The sequence below is a fragment of the Pseudophryne corroboree genome, chromosome 1 (genome assembly GCF_028390025.1).
Source record: "Pseudophryne corroboree isolate aPseCor3 chromosome 1, aPseCor3.hap2, whole genome shotgun sequence".
NCBI lineage: Eukaryota > Metazoa > Chordata > Amphibia > Anura > Myobatrachidae > Pseudophryne > Pseudophryne corroboree.
The window spans coordinates 116963917-116985323 of record NC_086444.1 but is presented as its reverse complement, the minus strand read 5'-3'; the positions used below and the strand labels follow the sequence as shown (position 1 = coordinate 116985323).

General features: G+C 48.0%; 1 protein-coding gene across 2 annotated transcripts in view; it reads left to right on the top strand.

The window, feature by feature from the left end:
• Positions 1-4612: 4612 nt before the first annotated feature.
• The window catches only part of SLC38A9 (solute carrier family 38 member 9), a 423549-nt gene continuing 406754 nt past the window's right edge, over positions 4613-21407 (top strand). For both annotated transcript variants that reach the window (XM_063962241.1, XM_063962231.1), the window contains exon 1: positions 4613-4717. In XM_063962241.1, the coding sequence (XP_063818311.1) occupies positions 4708-4717 (10 nt within the window). In that variant the 5' untranslated portion in view covers positions 4613-4707. The remainder of the gene's footprint in view (positions 4718-21407) is intronic.

The window sequence follows — 21407 nt, the reverse complement described above, 5'->3', positions numbered from 1 at the left end:
GAGCAAACTCTAGGTCCTCCTCAGCCAGGGTATCAAACTTGTAGACTCTTGCAAGAGTGTTTTAACCCGACCAAGTAACAGCTCAGCAAATTTGTAAAGCCGAGACCCCTCGGGCAGCCGCCCAAGAAGAGCCCACTTTCCTCGTGGAATGGGCTTTCACAGATTTAGGGTGCGGCATTCTAGCCGCAGAATGTGCAAGTTGAATCGTGCTACAGATCCAGCGAGCAATAGTCTGCTTAGAAGCAGGAGCACCCAGCTTGTTGGGTGCATACAGGATAAATAGCGAGTCAGTTTTCCTGACTCCAGCCGTCCTGGAAACATATACTTTTCAGGGCCCTGACTACGTCCAGAAAACTTGGAATCCTCCAAGTCCCAAGTAGCCGCAGGCACCACAATAGGTTGGTTCACATGAAAAACTGATACCACCTTAGGAAGGAATTGGGAACGAGTCCTCAATTCCGCCTTATCCATATAGAATACAGATAAGGGCATTTGTATGACAAAGCCGCCAATTTTGATACACGCCTGGCCGACGCCACGGCCCACAGCATGACCACTTTCCACGTGAGGTATTGTAGCTCCACGGATTTAAGTGGCTCAACTCAATGCGACTTCAGGAAATCCAACACTACGTTGAGATCCCACGGTGCCACTGGAGGCACAAACGGGGGTTGACTATGCAGCACTCCCTTAACAAAAGTCTGAACTTCAGGCAGTGAAGCCAGTTCTATTTTGGAAGAAAATTGATAGAGACGAAATCTGGACCTTAATGGAACCCAATTTTAGGCCCATAGTCACCTCTGACTTGTAGGAAGTGCAGAAAACGACCTAGCTGAAATTCCTCCTTTGGGGCCTTACTGGCCTCACAGCACGCAACATATTTCCGCCATATGCGGTAAGAATGGTTTGCGTTCACTTCTTTCCTAGCTTTAAATAGCGTAGGGATAACTTCCTCCGGAATGCCCTTTTCCTTCAGGATCCGGCGTTCAACCGCCATGCCGTCAAACGCAGCCGCGGTACGTCTTGGAACAGACAGGCCCCCTGCTGCAGCAGGTCCTGTCTGAGCGGCAGAGGCCATGGGTCCTCTGAGATCATTTCTTGGAGTTCTGGGTACCAAGCTCTTCTTGGCCACCCGGAACAATGAGTATAGTTCTTACTCCTCTCCTTCTTATTATTTTCATTACCCTGGGTATGAGAGGCAGAGAAGGGAACACATACACCGACTGGTACACCCACGGTGTTACCAGAGCGTCCACAGCTATCGCCTGAGGGTCCCTTGATCTGCTGAGAAAGTCTGCTTCTCAGTTGTCCACTCCGGGAATGAACACTGCTGACAGTGCTAACACATGATTTTCCGCCCATCGGAGAATCCTTGTGGCTTCTGCCATCGCCATCCTGCTTCTTGTGCCGCCCTGTCGGTTTACATGAGCGACTGCCGTGATGTTGTCTGACTGGATCAGTACCGGCCGGTGTTGAAGCAGGGGTCTAGCCTGACTTAGGGCATTGTAAATGACCCAAAGTTCCAGAACATTTATGTGTAGGGAAGTCTCCTGACTTTTCCATAGGCCTTGGAAGTTTCTTCCCTGTGTGACTGCCCCCCAGCCTTGAAGGCTGGCATCCGTTGTCACCAGGACCCAGTCCTGTATTCTCCGAGGGCAGCAGGCAAGGCTGATGTGAGGCAACGGCGAGGGGGAGTCGTCTCGAACTCCAGCCTGTATCCCTGTGATACTACTTGCAGAACCTAGGGATCCACCTGTGGGCAAGCCCACTGATCCCTGCAGTTCCCGAGACGCACCCCCACCGCACCTGTCTCCACCTGTGGAGCCCCAGCGTCATGCGGTGGACTCAGAGGAAGCAAGGGAAGATATTTGATCCTGGAACTGGCTGACTGGTGCAGCTTTTTCCTTCTTCCCTTGTCTCTGTGCAGAAAGGAAGCGCCTTTGACCCGCTTGCTTTTCTGAAGCCGAAAGGACTGTACCTGAAAATACGGTGCTTTCTTTAGGCTTTTGTGAGGAAACCTGAGGTAAAAATTTTTCTTCCCAGCTGTTGCTGTGGATACGAGGTCCCAGAGACCATCCCCAAACAATTCCTCACCCTTATAAGGCAGAATCTCCATGTGCCTTTTAAATGCAGCATCACCTGTCCACTGCCGGGTTTCTACTACCCTCCTGGCAGAATGGACATTGCATTAATTCTGGATGCCAGCCGGCAATATCCCTCTGTGCATCCTTTATATATAAGACAACGTCTTAAATATGCTCAATGTTAGCAAATATTATTATCCCTGTCTTAGCGTATTAATATTATCTGACAGGGTGTCAGACCACGCTGCAGCAGCACTATTTATGCTGAGGCAATTGCAGGTTTCAGTATATAACCTGAGTGTGTAAATACAGACTTCAGGATCGCCTCCTGCTTTTTATCAGCAGGTTCCTTCAAGGTGGCCGTATCCTAAGACGGCAGTGCCACCTTTTGACAAACGTGTGAGCGCCTTATCCACCCTAAGGGATATCTCCCAACGTGACCTATCCTCTGGCGGGAAAGGGTACGCCATCAGTAACTTTTTAGAAATAACCAGTTTCTTATCGGGGGAAACCACGCTTCTTTACACATGTCATTCATTTATCTGATGGGGGAACAAAACAGTGGCTGTTTTTTCTCCCCAAAAATAAAACCCCTTTTATGTGGTACTTGGGTTTATGTCAGAAAATGCGTAACACATTTTTCATTGCCGAGATCATGTAACGGATGTTCCTAGTGGATTGTGTATATGTCTCAACCTCGTCGACACTGGAGTCAGACTCCGTGTCGACATCTGTGTCTGCCATCTGAGGTAACGGGCGTTGTTTTGAGCCCCTGATGGCCTTTGAGACGCCTGGGCAGACGCGGGCTGAGAAGCCGGCTGTCCCACAGCTGTTACGTCATCCAGCCTTTTATGTAAGGAGTTGACACTGTCGGTTAATACCTTCCACCTATCCATCCACTCTGGTGTCGGCCCCACAGGGGGCGACATCCCATTTATCGGCCTCTGCTCATCCAACATGTCGACACAGCCGTACCGACACACCGCACACACACAGGGAATGCTCTGACTGAGGACAGGACCCCACAAAGTCCTTTGGGGAGACCGAGAGAGAGTATGCCAGCACACACCAGAGCGCTATATAATGCAGGGATTAACACTATAACTGAGTGATTTTTCCCCAAATAGCTGCTTGTATACATATATTGCGCCTAAATTTAGTGCCCCCCCTTTCTTTTTAACCCTTTGAGCCTGAAAACTACAGGGGAGAGCCTAGGGAGCTGTCTTCCAGCTGCACTGTGAAGAGAAAATGGCGCCAGTGTGCTGAGGGAGAAGCCCCGCCCCCTTTTCGGGTGACTTTCTCCCGCTTTTTCTGTGATACTGGCAGGGGTAATTTTACATCTATATAGCCTCTGGGACTATATATGATGTATATTTTGCCAGCCAAGGTGTTATTTATTGCCCTCAGGCCCCCCCCCCCCCCCCCCCAGCGCCCTGCACCCATCAGTGACCGAAGTGTGAGGTGTACATGAGGAGCAATGGCGCACAGCTGCAGTGCTGTGCGCTACCTTGGTGAAGAGCAAAGTCTTCTGCCGCCGATTTTCCGGACCTTCTTCGTGCTTCTGGCTCTGTAAGGGGGACGGCGGCGCGGCTCCGGGAACGAACACCAAGGTCGGGTCCTGCGGTCGATCCCTTTGGAGCTAATGGTGTCCAGTAGCCTAAGAAGCCCAAACTACCACCTGTTAGGTAGGTTCGCTTCTTCTCCCCTTAGTCCCTCGCTGCAGTGAGTCTGTTGCCAGCAGATCTCACTGAAAATAAAAAACCTAAATATACTTTCTTTCTAGGTGCTCAGGAGAGCCCCTAGTGTGCATCCAGCTCAGCCGGGCACAGAAATCTAACTGAGGTCTGGAGGAGGGTCTTAGTGGGAGGAGCCAGTGCACACCAGGTAGTCCTAAAGCTTTCTTTAGTTGTGCCCAGTCTCCTGCGGAGCCGCTAATCCCCATGGTCCTTACGGAGTCCCAGCATCCACTTAGGACGTTAGAGAAATTAAGTTTCTTTATTTTTCAAACACGGGGGAGATTTATCAAATCTTAGAGAAACTAAAGTGGAGAGAGATAAAGTACCAACCAATCAGCTCCTATCTTTTTTCAAACGCAGCTTGTAAAATGACAGCTAGGTGCTGATTGGTTGTTACTTTATCTCTTTATATGTTATTTCTCTCCAAGATTGTATACATCCCACCCACAGAAGTTTTGTGTAGGATATTGTGGGCTGAAAGTTATTTCACATATTCACAATATGTTCCTTGGATTTTTTATTTTCATTTATTAATATTCACTGCTTCTTTGTAGAAACTTGGAGAAGTCATCAAAACACTGTAATCAGCACGTTTCTTGCTCTTTGGCTATACTAATAAGTTTGTACTCAGCAAACAGCTGGGTGTTTCTCCCTGACTCATCCAACCCCAAGCCCGCCCCGGCATCTGCGTGTTGCATTCTGGGAGGTGTAGTCTGCCTTTGCCTACTTTAAAGTATAAGCATGGAGCACAAGAACTACAACTCCCATAAGCCCATTAGACGCGGTTTGCTTGTGTTGGTTATTAGGCGCTGCATCCTGTTTTGTAGCAGACAGACAGGGAAATTATTGGCAAGTGGCTGTAGAAGCGTCTGTCAGAGTGTACTTGCATGGTGAAAGGTACATGATTTACACGTTATATTCATCTACTTTATATTATCATGCAATAAATGATGTTGGTATTAGATTTGCAAGCCAGGGAAGCAATATCCTGTCTAATGATCCGAACCTTTAGCATACGTCCCAATTACAGCTCACCCCAAACTACTTTTCTAGCTTACTTTATTTTAACGAATTACATCGATTATTTTGCTTAAATGGAGTGAACTAATGCAGATTATAATTCATTTGGGGTTGGGGTTGCAAATTAACTGCATGACACTTCATATTCGTTAAAAAAACATACCTTTTAAATTGGTTAAGTCATCTGTAAATCAGCAATGGGTTATAATAGACTTCCGTATGGCCTGTTTTGTGTTATCACACCATATATTGTTCTTTATAACACCCCCCCCCCCATGGGGAAACCCATCTACAGTACTGGTTAGGGTGCCCAAACTATGGCTTTATTACTGATTTTTGCTTGAAATATGGGGGTGCTGGTCGGCAGCAACAATTGAATTGCTCCTTCAGGCGCACATTACTTACAGCTGTGCAAAAAATTGAATATATTATTTTTCTCATGTTGTATGAGAAACAGGCACCCTGGTCACTGCTTTATCCAGCCAGAGTGCCATTATTATATTAATTGTTTTATTATATAAATGTATTAAGTCCTGAAGATAGTATTTAAATATTGTAATGTTGATTGATAAGCCACCATGTCATGTGCTTTTGATTGCCAAGAGTGCCACACCATCTGTGTGTGTGTATATATATATATATAACACTGCAGTGAGGTGAGGCAGAGCCTTAACTGTCATACTAATGTGTATGGCAGAGTTTACACTTTGTAAAGTATATGAAAAATATATATTACAAATAGCGTCTTTGTATTATTCTAATCATTTTTATATACAAAACTCCGGAGTAAAACACATGTGGCAGTGCCTCCTCCCCCTGCTACCATATCCTCACATCTCTGATCAAAACTCATCAAATTTCAAGCAGTATATACTGCTGCACCTGTGTATAATGCCCACATGTATATACTGCTGCACCTGTGTATAATGCCCACATGTATATACTGCTGCACCTGTGTATAATGCCCACATGTATATACTGCTGCACCTGTGTATAATGCCCACATGTATATACTGCTGCACCTGTGTATAATGCCCACATGTATATACTGCTGCACCTGTGTATAATGCCCACATGTATATACTGCTGCACCTGTGTATAATGCCCACATGTATATACTGCTGCACCTGTATATACTGCTGCACCTGTGCGTAATGCCCACATGTATATACTGCTGCACCTGTGCGTAATGCCCACATGTATATACTGCTGCACCTGTGCGTAATGCCCACATGTATACACTGCTGCACCTGTGCGTAATGCCCACATGTATACACTGCTGCACCTGTGCGTAATGCCCACATGTATACACTGCTGCACCTGTGCGTAATGCCCACATGTATACACTGCTGCACCTGTGCGTAATGCCCACATGTATACACTGCGGCACCTGTGCGTAATGCCCACATGTATACACTGCGGCACCTGTGCGTAATGCCCACATGTATACACTGCGGCACCTGTGCGTAATGCCCACATGTATACACTGCGGCACCTGTGCGTAATGCCCACATGTATACACTGCGGCACCTGTGCGTAATGCCCACATGTACCCTTTGGCCTATATTGTGTATAAATCTGGCTCTGGTACTACATACCTCCCAACATGACTCTCTCCAGGAGGGACACAATGCTCTGCTTCTGGACTTTTAATTTATGATTGCCGGCACCTGTATCAAACTGTTTAAATCAGGCATGTCCAAACTACGGCCCTCCAGCTGTTGAGAAACTACACATCCCAGCATTCCTTGACACAGCTTTAGCATTCTCTGACAGCAAAACTATGTCAAGGCATGCTGGGATATGTAGTTTCACAACAGCTGGAGGGCCGTAGTTTGGACATGTCTGGTTTAAATGGATAAGAAAGGTGTTTCAGCACAGGTGATGGAAGTCCAGGATCAGAGCATTCTGTCCCTCCTGGAGAGGGGCATGTTGGGAGGGGAGGCAGTTACGTGACCGGTGGTCAGGAGGACAGCCAGTCACAATACCGACGCTGGAATCCCACCCCACTTATAGTCCCGACAGTCGGCATGCCGACTAACAGGGACTATTCCCACTCGTGGGTGTCCACGACACCCATAGAGTGGGAACATAACCTGTGGTGAGCGCAGTGAGCCCGCAAGTGGCTTTGCTCCGCTCGGCCCCCCTTCACTCCCCCTCCGGCCATCTGCAAGCCGGGATTACGACGTTGGTATAGTGACCGCCGGTCATGCATACCCAACCCATTGGAAAGTATGGTACTAAGCCTCCTAAGCCATTTACCTCACCGCAAGTCTCTGACATAGTGTTCCGGCTAGGATGCAGGTTAGCGGTGTCAAGTATGGTAGCACGGGCCAAAGGGTTGTGAGGGGGGTGTCCCTGTCGGCGTCACGAATAGGGGCGTGCCCATTACTTACGGAGGTGCTGGGCTTCCCCCAAGCTCTCACTTTAATGTGAATAGATGCCGCGGCGACACGGCAATGGGCAGGCTGTTTTAGCAGGGCACTGGTCAAAGCTCAGGGCGCATTTTGCTCTTTAAAAATCTGTCAGGATGCGGCACCCTGCTAAAACAGCCTAGCGCGACCACTTTATACACACACACACACACACACACACACACACACACACACACACACACACACGTATATGTGAGTTTGTGTAAATACTTAAAAACAAACTTTACACAGAGTGATAAAGTGGACGACGATAATGGACCAGCCAATCAATTCCTAACTGCCATTATGAAAAAAGACAGGCGCTGATTGGTTGGTAGTTTATGGGGTATATGCAATTCCGGGCGAATTGCAGCACTTTTTCGCCCGTTTTTAAATTCGACACAATTCGACCGTCGAATTCCGGCAGGTGGGTGCCGGAATTCGACATATTCAATAAAAAACGAATTTGACAGTCCCGATGTCGAAAAACGGGCGATTTGACGGATTTTGATTAGATTTTGAAAAATGTTGAAAAAACGGTAAAAAAACAGAATTTTTTTGCGTGGGGTCCCCCCTCCTAAGCATAACCAGCCTCAGGCTCTTTGAGCCGGTCCTGGTTGGCAAAATACGGGAAAAAAAATGACAGGGGATCCCCCGTATTTTAACAACCAGCACCGGGCTCTGCGCCTGGTCCTGGTACAAAAAATACGGGGGACAAAAAGAGTAGGGGTCCCCCGTATTTTTTGTACCAGCACCGGGCTCCACTAGTTGGACAGATAATGCCACAGCCGGGGGTCACTTTTATACAGCGCCCTGCGGACGTGGCATTAAATACCCAACTACTCACCCCTGGCCGGGGTACCCTGGAGGAGTGGGGACCCCTTCAATCAAGGGGTCTCCCCCCAGCCACCCAAGGGCCAGGGGTAAAGCCCGAGGCTGTCCCCCCCCCCCCCATCCAAGGGCTGCTGATAGCCTTGTTGAAAATGGAAGAATATTGTTTTTTGCAGAAGAACTACAGGTCCCAGCAAGCCTCCCCGCAAGCCGGTACTTGGAGAACCACAAGTACCAGCATGCGGAGGAAAAACTGGCCCGCTGGTACCTGTAGTTCTACTGCAAAAAAAAATACCCAAATAAAAACAGGACACGCACACCGTGAAAATACAACTTTATTTCACACATGCCGACACACATACTTACCTATGTTGACACGCCGACTCTGGCCACGTCTCCAATGTCGACGTCCGGGGTACCTGAAAATAAAATTATACTCACCTGATCCAGTGTCCAGTTCTTTTATTATAATCCACGTACTTGGCAAAACAAAAAAACGCATTTACCCGAACCAGACGGACTGAAAGGGGTCCCATGTTTACACATCAGACCCCTTTCCCCGAATGCAGAGACCCCCCGTGACTCCTGTCACAGAAGGTCCCTTCAGCCAATCAGGAAGCGCCACTTTGTGGCACTCTCCTGATTGGCTTTGCGCTTTGCCAAGTACGTGGATTACAATAAAAGAACTGGACACTGGATCAGGTGAGTATAATTTTATTTTCAGGTACCCCGGACGTCGACATTGGAGATGTGGCCAGAGTCGGTGTGTCAACATAGGTAAGTATGTGTGTCGGCATGTATGTAATAAAGTTATACTTTCACGGTGTCTGTGTCCTTTTTTTATTTGGGTATTTTTTTTGCAGTAGAACTACAGGTACCAGCGCCCCCCCCCCCCTGCATGCTGGTACTTGTGGTTCTCCAAGTACCGGCTTGCGGGGGAGGCTTGCTGGGACTTGTAGTTCTTCTGCAAAAACCAATATTCTTACATTTTCAACAAGGCTATCAGCCCCCCATCCGCAGCCCTTGGATGGGGGGGACAGCCTCGGGCTTCACCCCTGGCCCTTGGGTGGCTGGGGGGGGGACACCCCTTGATTGAAGGGGTCCCCACTCCTCCAGGGTACCCCGGCCAGGGGTGACTAGTTGGGTATTTAATGCCACGGCCGCAGGGCGCTGTATAAAAGTGACCCCCGGCTGTGGCATTATCTGTCCAACTAGTGGAGCCCGGTAATGGTACAAAAAATACGGGGGACCCCTACTCTTTTTGTCCCCCGTATTTTTTGCACCGGGACCAGGCGCAGAGCCCGGTGCTGGTTGTTAAAATACGGGGGATCCCCTGTCATTTTTCCCCCCGTATTTTGGCAACCAGGACCGGCTCAAAGAGCCCGAGGCTGGTTATGCTTAGGAGGGGGGACCCCACGCATTTTTTTTTCTGATTTTTACCCCATTCCATTAAAAAAATATATATATATTTTAAAAAATATATAAATAATACTTATGCCTCCTAAATAGACAAACCAAGTACCTAATCCCTTCTAATATAAATAGATATGCTATTACCAATAAAAAACACAAAAAAAAAAACATGTTTTTAATTTTTTTTATTCGATTCCGCCAGCAAAGTGTGGCGGATTGAAAATGACGAATTTACTGCCTAAAAGCACTGTTGTCGAATTTACAATCTTCAATTGAATATACTTTTGTCGAAATGCCGCATTTGTACCATTGCAGAAATGTCGAATTTGGCAAATGTCGAATTTCAAAAAGTCGAATTTCAAAAGTCCGTTTTTTTGGCGAAAAGTACTCTATTGCATTGTCGAATTTTTTTTTGGGGCGAAAATGTCCAGTTTTTCGACATTTTCGGGAATTCGACCGCAATTGCATATTCCCCTATATCTCTCTCCACTTTATCTCTCTCCAAGGATAAGTACATCTGCCCCAAAATCTCAGTGGATTCCCAACCTACTCGGAGTTCAGCTGATATAATTTAATATGGTACTTGATAATTATACGGGCATACAGCAGCTTCAGAACGTAGGAACGAACGGAAACTCTCTGGCTTCCTAGTTGGCCAAATTCAAGGGGGAGCATTCTCTAATGCAGAATTTCCCAAATAGCACCATTATAGTCCAGGTTTTAAGGATATTTATGCTTGAGCACGTGTGATGTAATAAGTAATAGTCGATTTTATTTAACCAGCTGGCATCAAACATGGATATCCTTAAAACCCGGACTGTAATTCCGGAGTTTGGGAAACTCTGCTCTAGTGAATTGATAGATTAAATACTGGTTTATTCCACAAAATGGCAGCCCCGCTGTTTCCAAATAGGGTCTACTACTTGCAGCTGCTACAGGCATTAAGTTTTGCTAAATAGGAATCGACCAATTTTACATTTTCAAATTACACTGCACTTGAGTCTGTGAAACAAGAGTAGATATAGCGGACCGTCTGACTGGCAAATTAAGATTTCAGAAATTCAATAGAAACTGTAACCCATCTACCTAAATGCACAGTTATCTCTGGTCTTCAAGTCTAAAATCGGACTTAGATTAGTAAATAAACTGTTCCTGTAGGGTCAACCCACTTCAACTGTTCACATATAATGCTGTGCATACATTGGGGGGTATTCAATTGTTTGAAAAATCAGTTGGGAGTCTGTTTTTTCCTGTCTGTTAAGGCCCGTACACACTGGTCGATGTATCGGCCGTTCTCTTGAACGGCCGATACATCGCGGGACCGTCGGCCAGTGTGTACGGGCGATACGTCTGTGAACTCCGTCGTTCACAGACGTATTGCGTCGGCCGCGCAGCACAGCCGACAGCCAATATATCTAACGATATATTGGCCCGTCGCTGTGTGTGTACGGGGCGGTCGTCCGACCGCCCGTACACATGCTGCGGCGGCCGGCGGTGATTGACAGGTGAACTGGGCGCGACGCCCGCCCGCCCAGTTCATGACGTCAGTCCCCCGACGGATCGGGCTGTGTGTATGCACAGCACACTGCCCGATCCGTACATAGATATATCTGCAGATCAATTGATCTGCAGATATATCTAATAGTGTGTACCCACCTTTAGATAGGAAAAAACAATCTAACAGACAGGAAAAAACAGACACCCAACCGACTTTTCAAACAATTGAATTCCACCCATTGTCTGATAAAATATCTCTCAGACCGACCGACATTACATCAGATATCGTGGCTTCAGCTGGGTACCCACTTGCGATATATTGTCCATTCAAGCAAACGGCCAATATGTTGCAAGCACTTCCGCGGGTGTGTAAACCTGATATGTCTGTGAACGACGTAGTTCACAGACATATCGTGTCGACTATGCAAAACAGATGATGGCCAATATATCTGAAAATATATCGGGCCATCCAACTGTGTGTACGGGCGGTCTGCTGACGAATTTAAATGCTCCCCCCCCCAGTTGTGATGACAGGCATGATACATTAGGGGGGCGATTGGTAAGTGTGTATGCACTTACCAATCATCAGATAGGCCGGCGGATTGGCAAGGTGTGTACCCAACATTACACTGTGAGATATTTCACAGTGTATGGCCACATGGTATCTGTTGGAGGAACAGGAAATGTCGGGCGGTCGGCCACGGACGTGCATACTGCCCAATGCAGCCAACTGATGATCAAATCATTTGGGCATGTTAGAAAATGTATCATGCACGACTGCCTGATCATCGCTGATCGGTCAAAGCCATATACCGTGCGATCCACCAATAATCTGCAGATCAGGCTGATTATGGCATAATGTATGCCTGGCATTAGTATCTCTCTAAAAGCAGTTATACCCTAAAATAGGCCTTAAAATAGTGATCAATTAATCGCTAAGAGGAAAGCTTTATCAGTAGTTATGGGTGGAGATTCAAATGTTTGAAAAGTTGGTTGGGTGTCTGTTTTTTCCTGTCTATTAGATAGGAAAACACAGACTCCCAACTGACGTATCAAACATTTGAATCTCCCCCATGGAATGTGTTAAAAATACAAAAAGATGCATTAAGGGTCCGTCCAGTGAGCAGTATAGACCAGATTCCTCATAGGGCTGAATAGATTACTGATACCCCTGTCACACAGAAACTGAAATTACTGGGTGAAGCAGCTCTACCCGGTAACTTCATGAAAAACACGTCTCCTTTTTCTGTGTGAAAGGGTCAACCCGGGTTGAAATTCCCGGGACTTCGACCCTGGAATTTACCAGTGTTGGAGACCTGGGAATTTCGACCCAGGTTGACCCTTTCACACAGACAAAATACCCGTCTGATCTGCAAATTACCTGGTCAAAATTCTCGACCCGGTAATTTGCTTGTCTGTGTGAAAGAGGAGGTCAGAAAGAGGAGGTCAGACAGAGGCTGGCAACATGACCCGACACTGAAATGCTGGGTAATGGATGGGTTTTCTGTCTGAAAGTGGGAAGGACAAAAAGTCTATAAAACAAGTGGACTTTACATGGAGTCTGTAAATAAGTAAAACCACAATAAATCTAAGTTCTGTATTGACCTTCAGCAGATTTACACTTAAGCGTTGTACACGCGGCGCAATGCGCCGCACAGCCCAACCCTGCCGACATAGTCAATCTTGGACTGCCCACACAGTCTGTTTTTCCTTGCGATGCCGTTCCGCGTGGGACCGCGCTTCGGCATCGCAAGGACTATACACACGGTGCGATATGCACTATATTTTCTTATGATTTTGACTAGTCAAAATCGTAAGAAAAATCGCACCGCATGTACACACCTTTAAACTGGCAATATGTGGTCTATTTCTGTCATGCTAATGGATTTTCTCTGACGTCCTAGTGGATGCTGGGACTCCGTAAGGACCATGGGGGATAGCGGCTCCGCAGGAGACAGGGCACAAAATAAAAGCTTAAGGATCAGGTGGTGTGCACTGGCTCCTCCCCCTATGACCCTCCTCCAAGCCTCAGTTAGATTTTTGTGCCCGGCCGAGAAGGGTGCAATCTAGGTGGCTCTCCTGAGCTGCTTAGAATAAAAGTTTAGTTTAGGTTTTTTTATGTTCAGTGAGTCCTGCTGGCAACAGGCTCACTGCATCGTGGGACTAAGGGGAGAAGAAACGGACTCACCTGAGTGCAGAGTGGATCGGGTTTCTTAGGCTACTGGACATTAGCTCCAGAGGGACGATCACAGGTTCAGCCTGGATGGGTCACCGGAGCCGCGCCGCCGTCCCCCTTACAGAGCCAGAAGAGACGAAGAGGTCCGGTGAAATCGGCGTCAGAAGACATCCTGTCTTCAGTCTAAGGTAGCGCACAGCACCGCAGCTGTGCGCCATTGCTCTCAGCACACTTCACACTCCGGTCACTGAGGGTGCAGGGCGCTGGGGGGGAGCGCCCTGAGACGCAATATAACAATATACCTTAGGTGGCAAAAAGAATACATCACATATAGCTCCTGGGCTATATGGATGTATTTTAATCCCCTGCCATTTTTACACAAAAAAGCGGGAGATAAGGACGTCGTGAAGGGGCGGAGCCTATCTCCTCAGCACACAAGCGCCATTTTCCCTCACAGCTCCGCTGGAAGGACGGCTCCCTGACTCTCCCCTGCAGTCCTGCTTCAGAATCAGGGTAAAAAAGAGAAGGGGGGGCATTTTTGGCAGCAAATAACGATAATAACAGCAGCTATAAGGGAATAACACTTATATAAGGTTATCCCTGTATATATATATAGCGCTGGGTGTGTGCTGGCAGACTCTCCCTCTGTCTCTCCAAAGGGCTAAGTGGGGTCCTGTCCTCTATCAGAGCATTCCCGGTGTGTGTGCTGTGTGTCGGTACGCGTGTGTCGACATGTATGAGGAGGAAAATGATGTGGAGGAGGAGCAGTTGCCTGTGTTGGTGATGTCACCCCCTAGGGAGTCGACACCTGACTGGATGATTGTATTTAAACAATTAAGTGATAATGTCAGCAATTTGCAAAAAACTGTTGACGACATGAGACAGCCGGCAAATCAATTAGTGCCTGTCCAGGCGTCTCAGACACCGTCAGGGGCGCTAAAACGCCCGTTACCTCAGTGGGTCGACACAGACCCTGACACAGATACTGAGTCTAGTGTCGACGGTGACGAGACAAACGTAATGTCCAGTAGGGCCACACGTTACATGATCACGGCAATGAAAGAGGCATTGAACCTTTCTGACACTACAAGTACCACAAAGAAGGGTATTATGTGGGGTGAGAAAAAACTACCAATAGTTTTTCCTGAGTCAGAGGAAATAAATGAGGTGTGTGAAAAAGCGTGGGTTTCCCCCGATAAAAAACAGCTAATTTCTAAAAAATTATTAGCATTATATCCCTTCCCGCCGGAGGTTAGGGCGCGTTGGGAAACACCCCCTAGGGTAGATAAGGCGCTCACACGTTTATCTAAACAAGTAGCGTTACCGTCTCCTGATACGGCCACCCTCAAAGAACCAGCTGATAGAAGGCTGGAAAATATCCTAAAAAGTATATACACACATACTGGTGTTATACTGCGACCAGCAATCGCCTCAGCCTGGATGTGCAGTGCTGGAGTCGCATGGTCGGATTCCCTGACTGAGAATATTGATACCCTAGATAGGGACAATATTTTGTTAACTATAGAACATTTAAAGGATGCATTACTATATATGCGTGATGCACAGAGGGATATTTGCACCCTGGCATCAAGAGTAAGTGCTATGTCCATCTCTGCCAGAAGAGCGTTATGGACGCGACAGTGGTCAGGGGATGCGGATTCCAAACGGCACATGGAAGTATTGCCGTATAAAGGGGAGGAGTTATTTGGGGCTGGTCTATCGGACCTGGTGGCCACGGCAACGGCTGGAAAATCCACCTTTTTACCCCAGGTCACTCCACATCAGCAGAAAAAGACACCGTCTTTTCAAACTCAGTCCTTTCGTTCCCATAAGTACAAGCGAGCAAAAGGCCACTCTTTTCTGCCCCGGGGCAGAGGAAGAGGAAAAAGACTGCACCATGCAGCCGCTTCACAGGAGCAGAAGCCCTCCCCTGCTTCTGCCAAGTCTTCAGCATGACGCTGGGGCTTTACAAGCAGACTCAGATATGGTGGGGGCCCGTCTCAAGAATTTCAACGCGCAGTGGGCTCACTCGCAAGTGGATCCCTGGATTCTACAGGTAGTATCGCAAGGGTACAAACTGGAATTCGAGGCGTTTCCCCCTCGTCGGTTCCTGAAGTCTGCTTTACCAAAGTCTCCCTCCGACAGGGAGGCAGTTTTGGAAGCCATTCACAAGCTGTATTCCCAGCAGGTGATAATCAAGGTACCCCTCCTGCAACAAGGAAAGGGGTATTATTCCACGCTGTTTGTGGTACCGAAGCCGGACGGCTCGGTGAGACCAATTTTAAATCTGAAATCCTTGAACACTTACATAAAAAGGTTCAAATTCAAGATGGAGTCACTCAGAGCAGTGATAGCGAACCTGGAAGAAGGGGACTATATGGTGTCTCTGGACATCAAAGATGCTTATCTCCACGTCCCAATATACCCTTCTCACCAAGGGTACCTCAGGTTTGTAGTACAAAACTGTCATTATCAGTTTCAGACGCTGCCGTTTGGATTGTCCACGGCACCTCGGGTCTTTACCAAGGTAATGGCCGAAATGATGATTCTTCTACGAAGAAAAGGCATTTTAATTATCCCTTACTTGGACGATCTCCTGATAAGGGCAAGATCCAGGGAACAGTTAGAAGTCGGAGTAGCACTATCTCAGGTAGTGTTACGTCAGCACGGGTGGATTCTAAATATTCCAAAATCGCAGCTGATTCCAACGACACGTCTACTGTTCCTAGGAATGATTCTGGACACAGTCCAGAAGAAGGTGTTTCTCCCGGAGGAGAATGCCAGGGAGTTATCCGAGCTAGTCAGGAACCTCCTAAAACCAGGCCAGGTCTCAGTGCATCAGTGCACGAGGGTCCTAGGAAAAATGGTGGCTTCTTACGAAGCGATTCCATTCGGAAGATTCCATGCAAGAACATTTCAGTGGGATCTACTGGACAAATGGTCCGGATCGCATCTGCAGATGCATCAGAGGATAACCCTGTCGCCAAGGACAAGGGTGTCTCTCCTGTGGTGGCTGCAGAGTGCTCATCTACTAGAGGGCCGCAGATTTGGCATTCAGGATTGGATCCTGGTAACCACGGATGCCAGCCTGAGAGGCTGGGGAGCAGTCACACAGGGAAGGAATTTCCAGGGCTTGTGGTCAAGCATGGAAACATCTCTTCATATAAACATTCTGGAACTAAGGGCCATTTACAATGCCCTAAGTCAAGCAAAACCTCTGCTTCAGGGTCAGGCGGTGTTGATCCAATCGGACAACATCACGTCAGTCGCCCACGTAAACAGACAGGGCGGCACGAGAAGCAGGAGGGCAATGGCAGAAGCTGCAAGGATTCTTCGCTGGGCGGAAAATCATGTGATAGCACTGTCAGCAGTGTTCATTCCGGGAGTGGACAACTGGGAAGCAGACTTCCTCAGCAGACACGACCTTCACCCGGGAGAGTGGGGACTTCACCCAGAAGTCTTCCACCTGATTGTAAACCGTTGGGAAAAACCAAAGGTGGACATGATGGCGTCACGTCTAAACAAAAAACTGGACAGATATTGCGCCAGGTTAAGGGACCCTCAGGCAATAGCAGTGGACGCTCTGGTAACGCCGTGGGTGTACCAGTCAGTGTATGTGTTCCCTCCTCTGCCTCTCATACCAAAAGTACTGAGAATCATAAGAAGGAGAGGAGTAAGAACTATACTCGTGGTCCCGGATTGGCCAAGAAGGACTTGGTACCCGGAACTTCAAGAGATGCTCACGGACGAACCGTGGCCTCTACCTCTAAGACAGGACCTGCTACTGCAGGGGCCTTGTCTGTTTCAAGACTTACCGCGGCTGCGTTTGACGGCATGGCGGTTGAACGCTGGATCCTGAGGGAAAAAGGCATTCCAGAAGAAGTCATTCCTACTCTGGTCAAAGCCAGGAAGGACGTAACCGCAAAACATTATCACCGCATTTGGCGTAAATATGTTGCGTGGTGTGAGGCCAAGAGGGCCCCTACAGAGGAATTTCAACTGGGTCGTTTCCTTCATTTCCTGCAAACAGGACTGTCTATGGGCCTAAAATTAGGGTCCATTAAGGTTCAAATTTCGGCCCTGTCGATTTTCTTCCAAAAAGAACTGGCTTCAGTACCTGAAGTTCAGACATTTGTAAAAGGGGTGCTGCACATACAGCCTCCTTTTGTGCCTCCAGTGGCACCTTGGGATCTCAATGTGGTGTTGAGTTTTCTAAAGTCACATTGGTTTGAACCACTTTCCACTGTGGACTTAAAATATCTCACATGGAAGGTGTCGATGCTGTTAGCCTTGGCTTCAGCCAGGCGTGTGTCTGAATTGGCGGCTTTATCATATAAAAGCCCTTACTTAATTTTTCATTCTGACAGGGCGGAATTGAGGACTCGTCCTCAATTTCTACCTAAGGTGGTTTCTGCATTTCACATGAACCAACCTATTGTGGTACCTGCGGCTACCAGGGACTTAGAGGACTCTAAGTTGCTTGACGTTGTCAGGGCCTTGAAAATATATGTTTCCAGGACGGCTGGGGTCAGAAAATCTGACTCGCTGTTTATCCTGTATGCACCTAACAAACTGGGTGCTCCTGCTTCTAAGCAGACGATTGCTCGTTGGATTTGTAGTACAATTCAGCTTGCACATTCTGTGGCAGGATTGCCACAGCCAAAATCAGTAAAAGCCCATTCCACAAGGAAAGTGGGCTCATCTTGGGCGGCTGCCCGAGGGGTCTCGGCTTTACAACTTTGCCGAGCAGCTACTTGGTCAGGGGCAAACACGTTTGCTAAATTCTACAAATTTGATACCCTGGCTGAGGAGGACCTGGAGTTCTCTCATTCGGTGCTGCAGAGTCATCCGCACTCTCACGCCCGTTTGGGAGCTTTGGTATAATCCCCATGGTCCTTACGGAGTCCCAGCATCCACTAGGACGTCAGAGAAAATAAGATTTTACTTACCGATAAATCTATTTCTCATAGTCCGTAGTGGATGCTGGGCGCCCATCCCTAGTGCGGATTGTCTGCAATACTTGTATATAGTTATTGTTACAAAAATTCGGGTTATTATTGTTGTGAGCCATCTTTTCAGAGGCTCCCTTGCGTTTATCATACTGTTAACTGGGTTCAGATCACAAGTTGTACGGTGTGATTGGTGTGGCTGGTATGAGTCTTACCCGGGATTCAATATCCTTCCTTATTATGTACGCTCGTCCGGGCACAGTATCCTAACTGAGGCTTGGAGGAGGGTCATAGGGGGAGGAGCCAGTGCACACCACCTGATCCTTAAGCTTTTATTTTGTGCCCTGTCTCCTGCGGAGCCGCTATCCCCCATGGTCCTTACGGAGTCCCAGCATCCACTACGGACTATGAGAAATAGATTTATCGGTAAGTAAAATCTTATTTTATACACTATGGGGGTAATTCAGAGTTGATCGCAGCAGCAAATGTTAGCAGTTGGGCAAAACCATGTGCACTGCAGGGGAGGCAGATATAACATGTGCAGAAAGGGTTAGATTTGGGTGGGTTATTTTGTTTCTGTGCAGGGTAAATACTGGCTGCTTTATTTTTACACTGCAATTTAGATTTCAGTTTGAACACACCCCACCCAAATCTAACTCTCTGCACATGTTATATCTGTCGTCCCCCCCCCCCCCCCTGCAGTGCACATGGTTTTGCCCAACTGCTAACAAATTTGCTGCTGTGATCAACTCTGAATTAGGCCCAATATCAAGCAGTGAAATGAGTAGAGAGGTTGCCCATAGCAACTAATCAGCTTAAACTTATCATTTAATAGAGTGGGCTTACCTGATTGGTTGCTCTGGGCAACTTCTCCACTCTTTTCACTACTTGATACGTCAACCCCAAGATCCAGTATCACCTTGCACAAAGGTATCCGGTCTCTAGGTCGACCACACTTTGGTCGACGTGCATTAGGTTGACCACTATTGGTCGACATGCATTAGGTCAACATGACAAAAGATCGACATGAGTTTTTCACAATTTTTTTCATTTTTAAAAATTTTTCATACTTTACGATCCACGTGGACTACAATTGAGAACGGTAACCTGTGCCGAGCGCAGCATGGCACCTTGCTCTAAGCATGGCGAGCCATGCGAGGGTACATGGTGCACTAATTGGAGTTCCCGGTTACTCTATGAAGAAAACAACACCAAAAAACAAGCAAACAAACAAACTCATGTCAATCTAGCTCATGTTGACCTAATGCTTGTGTCGCCCTATTTTGGGTGTCGACTTAGTCACTGTCGACCAATTGTGGTCGACCTAGACACTGTCAACCTAAGTATGGTTGACCCTATGAACCACACCCTGCACAAAGGTGACCAACTTGGAAGATACCCACTCGCACATTATAATATATTTATTACACCACACTACCAGAAATGATCTATTTGGATCATTATCGATATCACAGTAGATTTGAGACACATATGTTGTGGTTTACTAATTTTGCTGTGGATATAGGGGGTCATTCTGACCCGTTCGCTCGCTGCTGTTTATCGCAGCTGAGCGAACGGGTCTCTACTGCGCATGCGCCGGCACATGCCAGACGGCTGAAGGCCGTAGCAGGGCTGTGATCGCCTCAGCCTGATTAACAGGCAGAGGCGGTCGCTGGGCAGGAGGGGGCGCAACGGCGGCGTTTGGCCGCCGTTTCGTAGGCGCGGTCTGGCAAATGCAGGCGTGGTCGGACCGAACGGGGGGCGGGCCGCAGCAGCTGCATGACGTCACACGCAGCCGCTGCAGGCCGGGGAGCGAGGAGCAGCTCCCGGCCAGCACGCTAAAGCTGCGCTGGTCGGGAGCTACTCTTGAAGTGCAAAGGCATCGCTGCTGTGCGATGCCTTTGCACTTCTGCGGGGGGGCAGCACTGACATGCGGGGCGGGCGAGCCCTGTGCAGGGCGTCCCGCCGCATGTCAGGGAAAATTATCGTAGCTGTGCTACGATAACTCGCAATGACCCCCATAGTGATCTGTTTCTTCAGCACTATACTTTAATGGAACAGTTATGAGGAAATGCCTATCAATGAATATTTCAATTATCTATGGTTGAGGCAAAAACTATTTCCCATACGTCCCAGAGGATGCTGGTGTCCACTTCATGACCATGGGGTATAGACAGTTCCGCAGGAGCCATGGGCACTCTTAAGACTTTTCAGTGGGTGTGAACTGGCTCCTCCCTCTATGCCCCTCCTCCAGACCTCCGTTTTAGAAATGTGCTCAGGCAGACTGGATGCACTCTAGGGGAGCTCTACTGAGCTTCTCTGAAAAGACTTATGTTAGGTTTTTTTATTTTCAGGGAGAACTGCTGGCAACAGTCTCCCTGCTTCGTGGGACTGAGGGGGCAGAAGCAGAACCAACTTCCTGAAGAGTTTCATGGCTCTGCTTCTGGCTGACAGGACACCATTAGCTCCTGAAGGTTTCTAAACGCTAGCCGTGTCTAGATGCTCACTCCCACAGCACGCCGTCACTCCCCTCACAGAGCCAGAAGGCAGGTGAGTAGAAGAAGACAGATCTTCTATCAAGTAAAGTGACGGCTGAGGTACCGCGCGGCTGGCGGGAGCGCAGCGCGCCATTGCTGTCCACACACACAGGCACTGCAGGGCGCGGGGGGGAAGGGGGGTGCGCCATGGTCTGCAAAATCACCTCTATAAACTGGCAAAAAGGGGGCATAAGATGCCCAGGCACAGCCCAACCCCCGCCAGTATAAATATTATGAAAATTTCTGAGGTAAAAACGCACCATTGTGGGGGCGGAGCTTCTTACTAAGGCAGCCAGCACACTGCTCAGCGCCATTTTCTCTCTCCTCAGGCTGCAGAGACATCGCTGTTCCCCCTTCACTTCTGAATACAAGTATCAGGGTGCAAAACGGGGGGCACAAGCGAATTTGGTGCTTTACAAGTGTGTGTTACTGTGTAAAAAGCGCTGCATGTCAGTGGCATTCTGTGTTTACAGGCATTAGATATTGGCGCTGGGGTTGTGAAATGGCTGCTCCTAAACTGTGTCCCTCTGACAGATTTTACTGTGGGTCTGTCCCCTATAAGTCCCAGTGTGTCTGTGTGTGTTGTACACGTGTGTAAGACATGCCAGAGGCAGGGAGTTCCTCCCCGGAGGAAACCATTTTAGGGACACAGAAGTGTAATGTGGTGGTGCTGTCGGCACACCAAGAGCCTGCATGGGTGAAAGAAGTACGTGATCGTATGCATCATATCAATAGGAGATTAGATAAGTC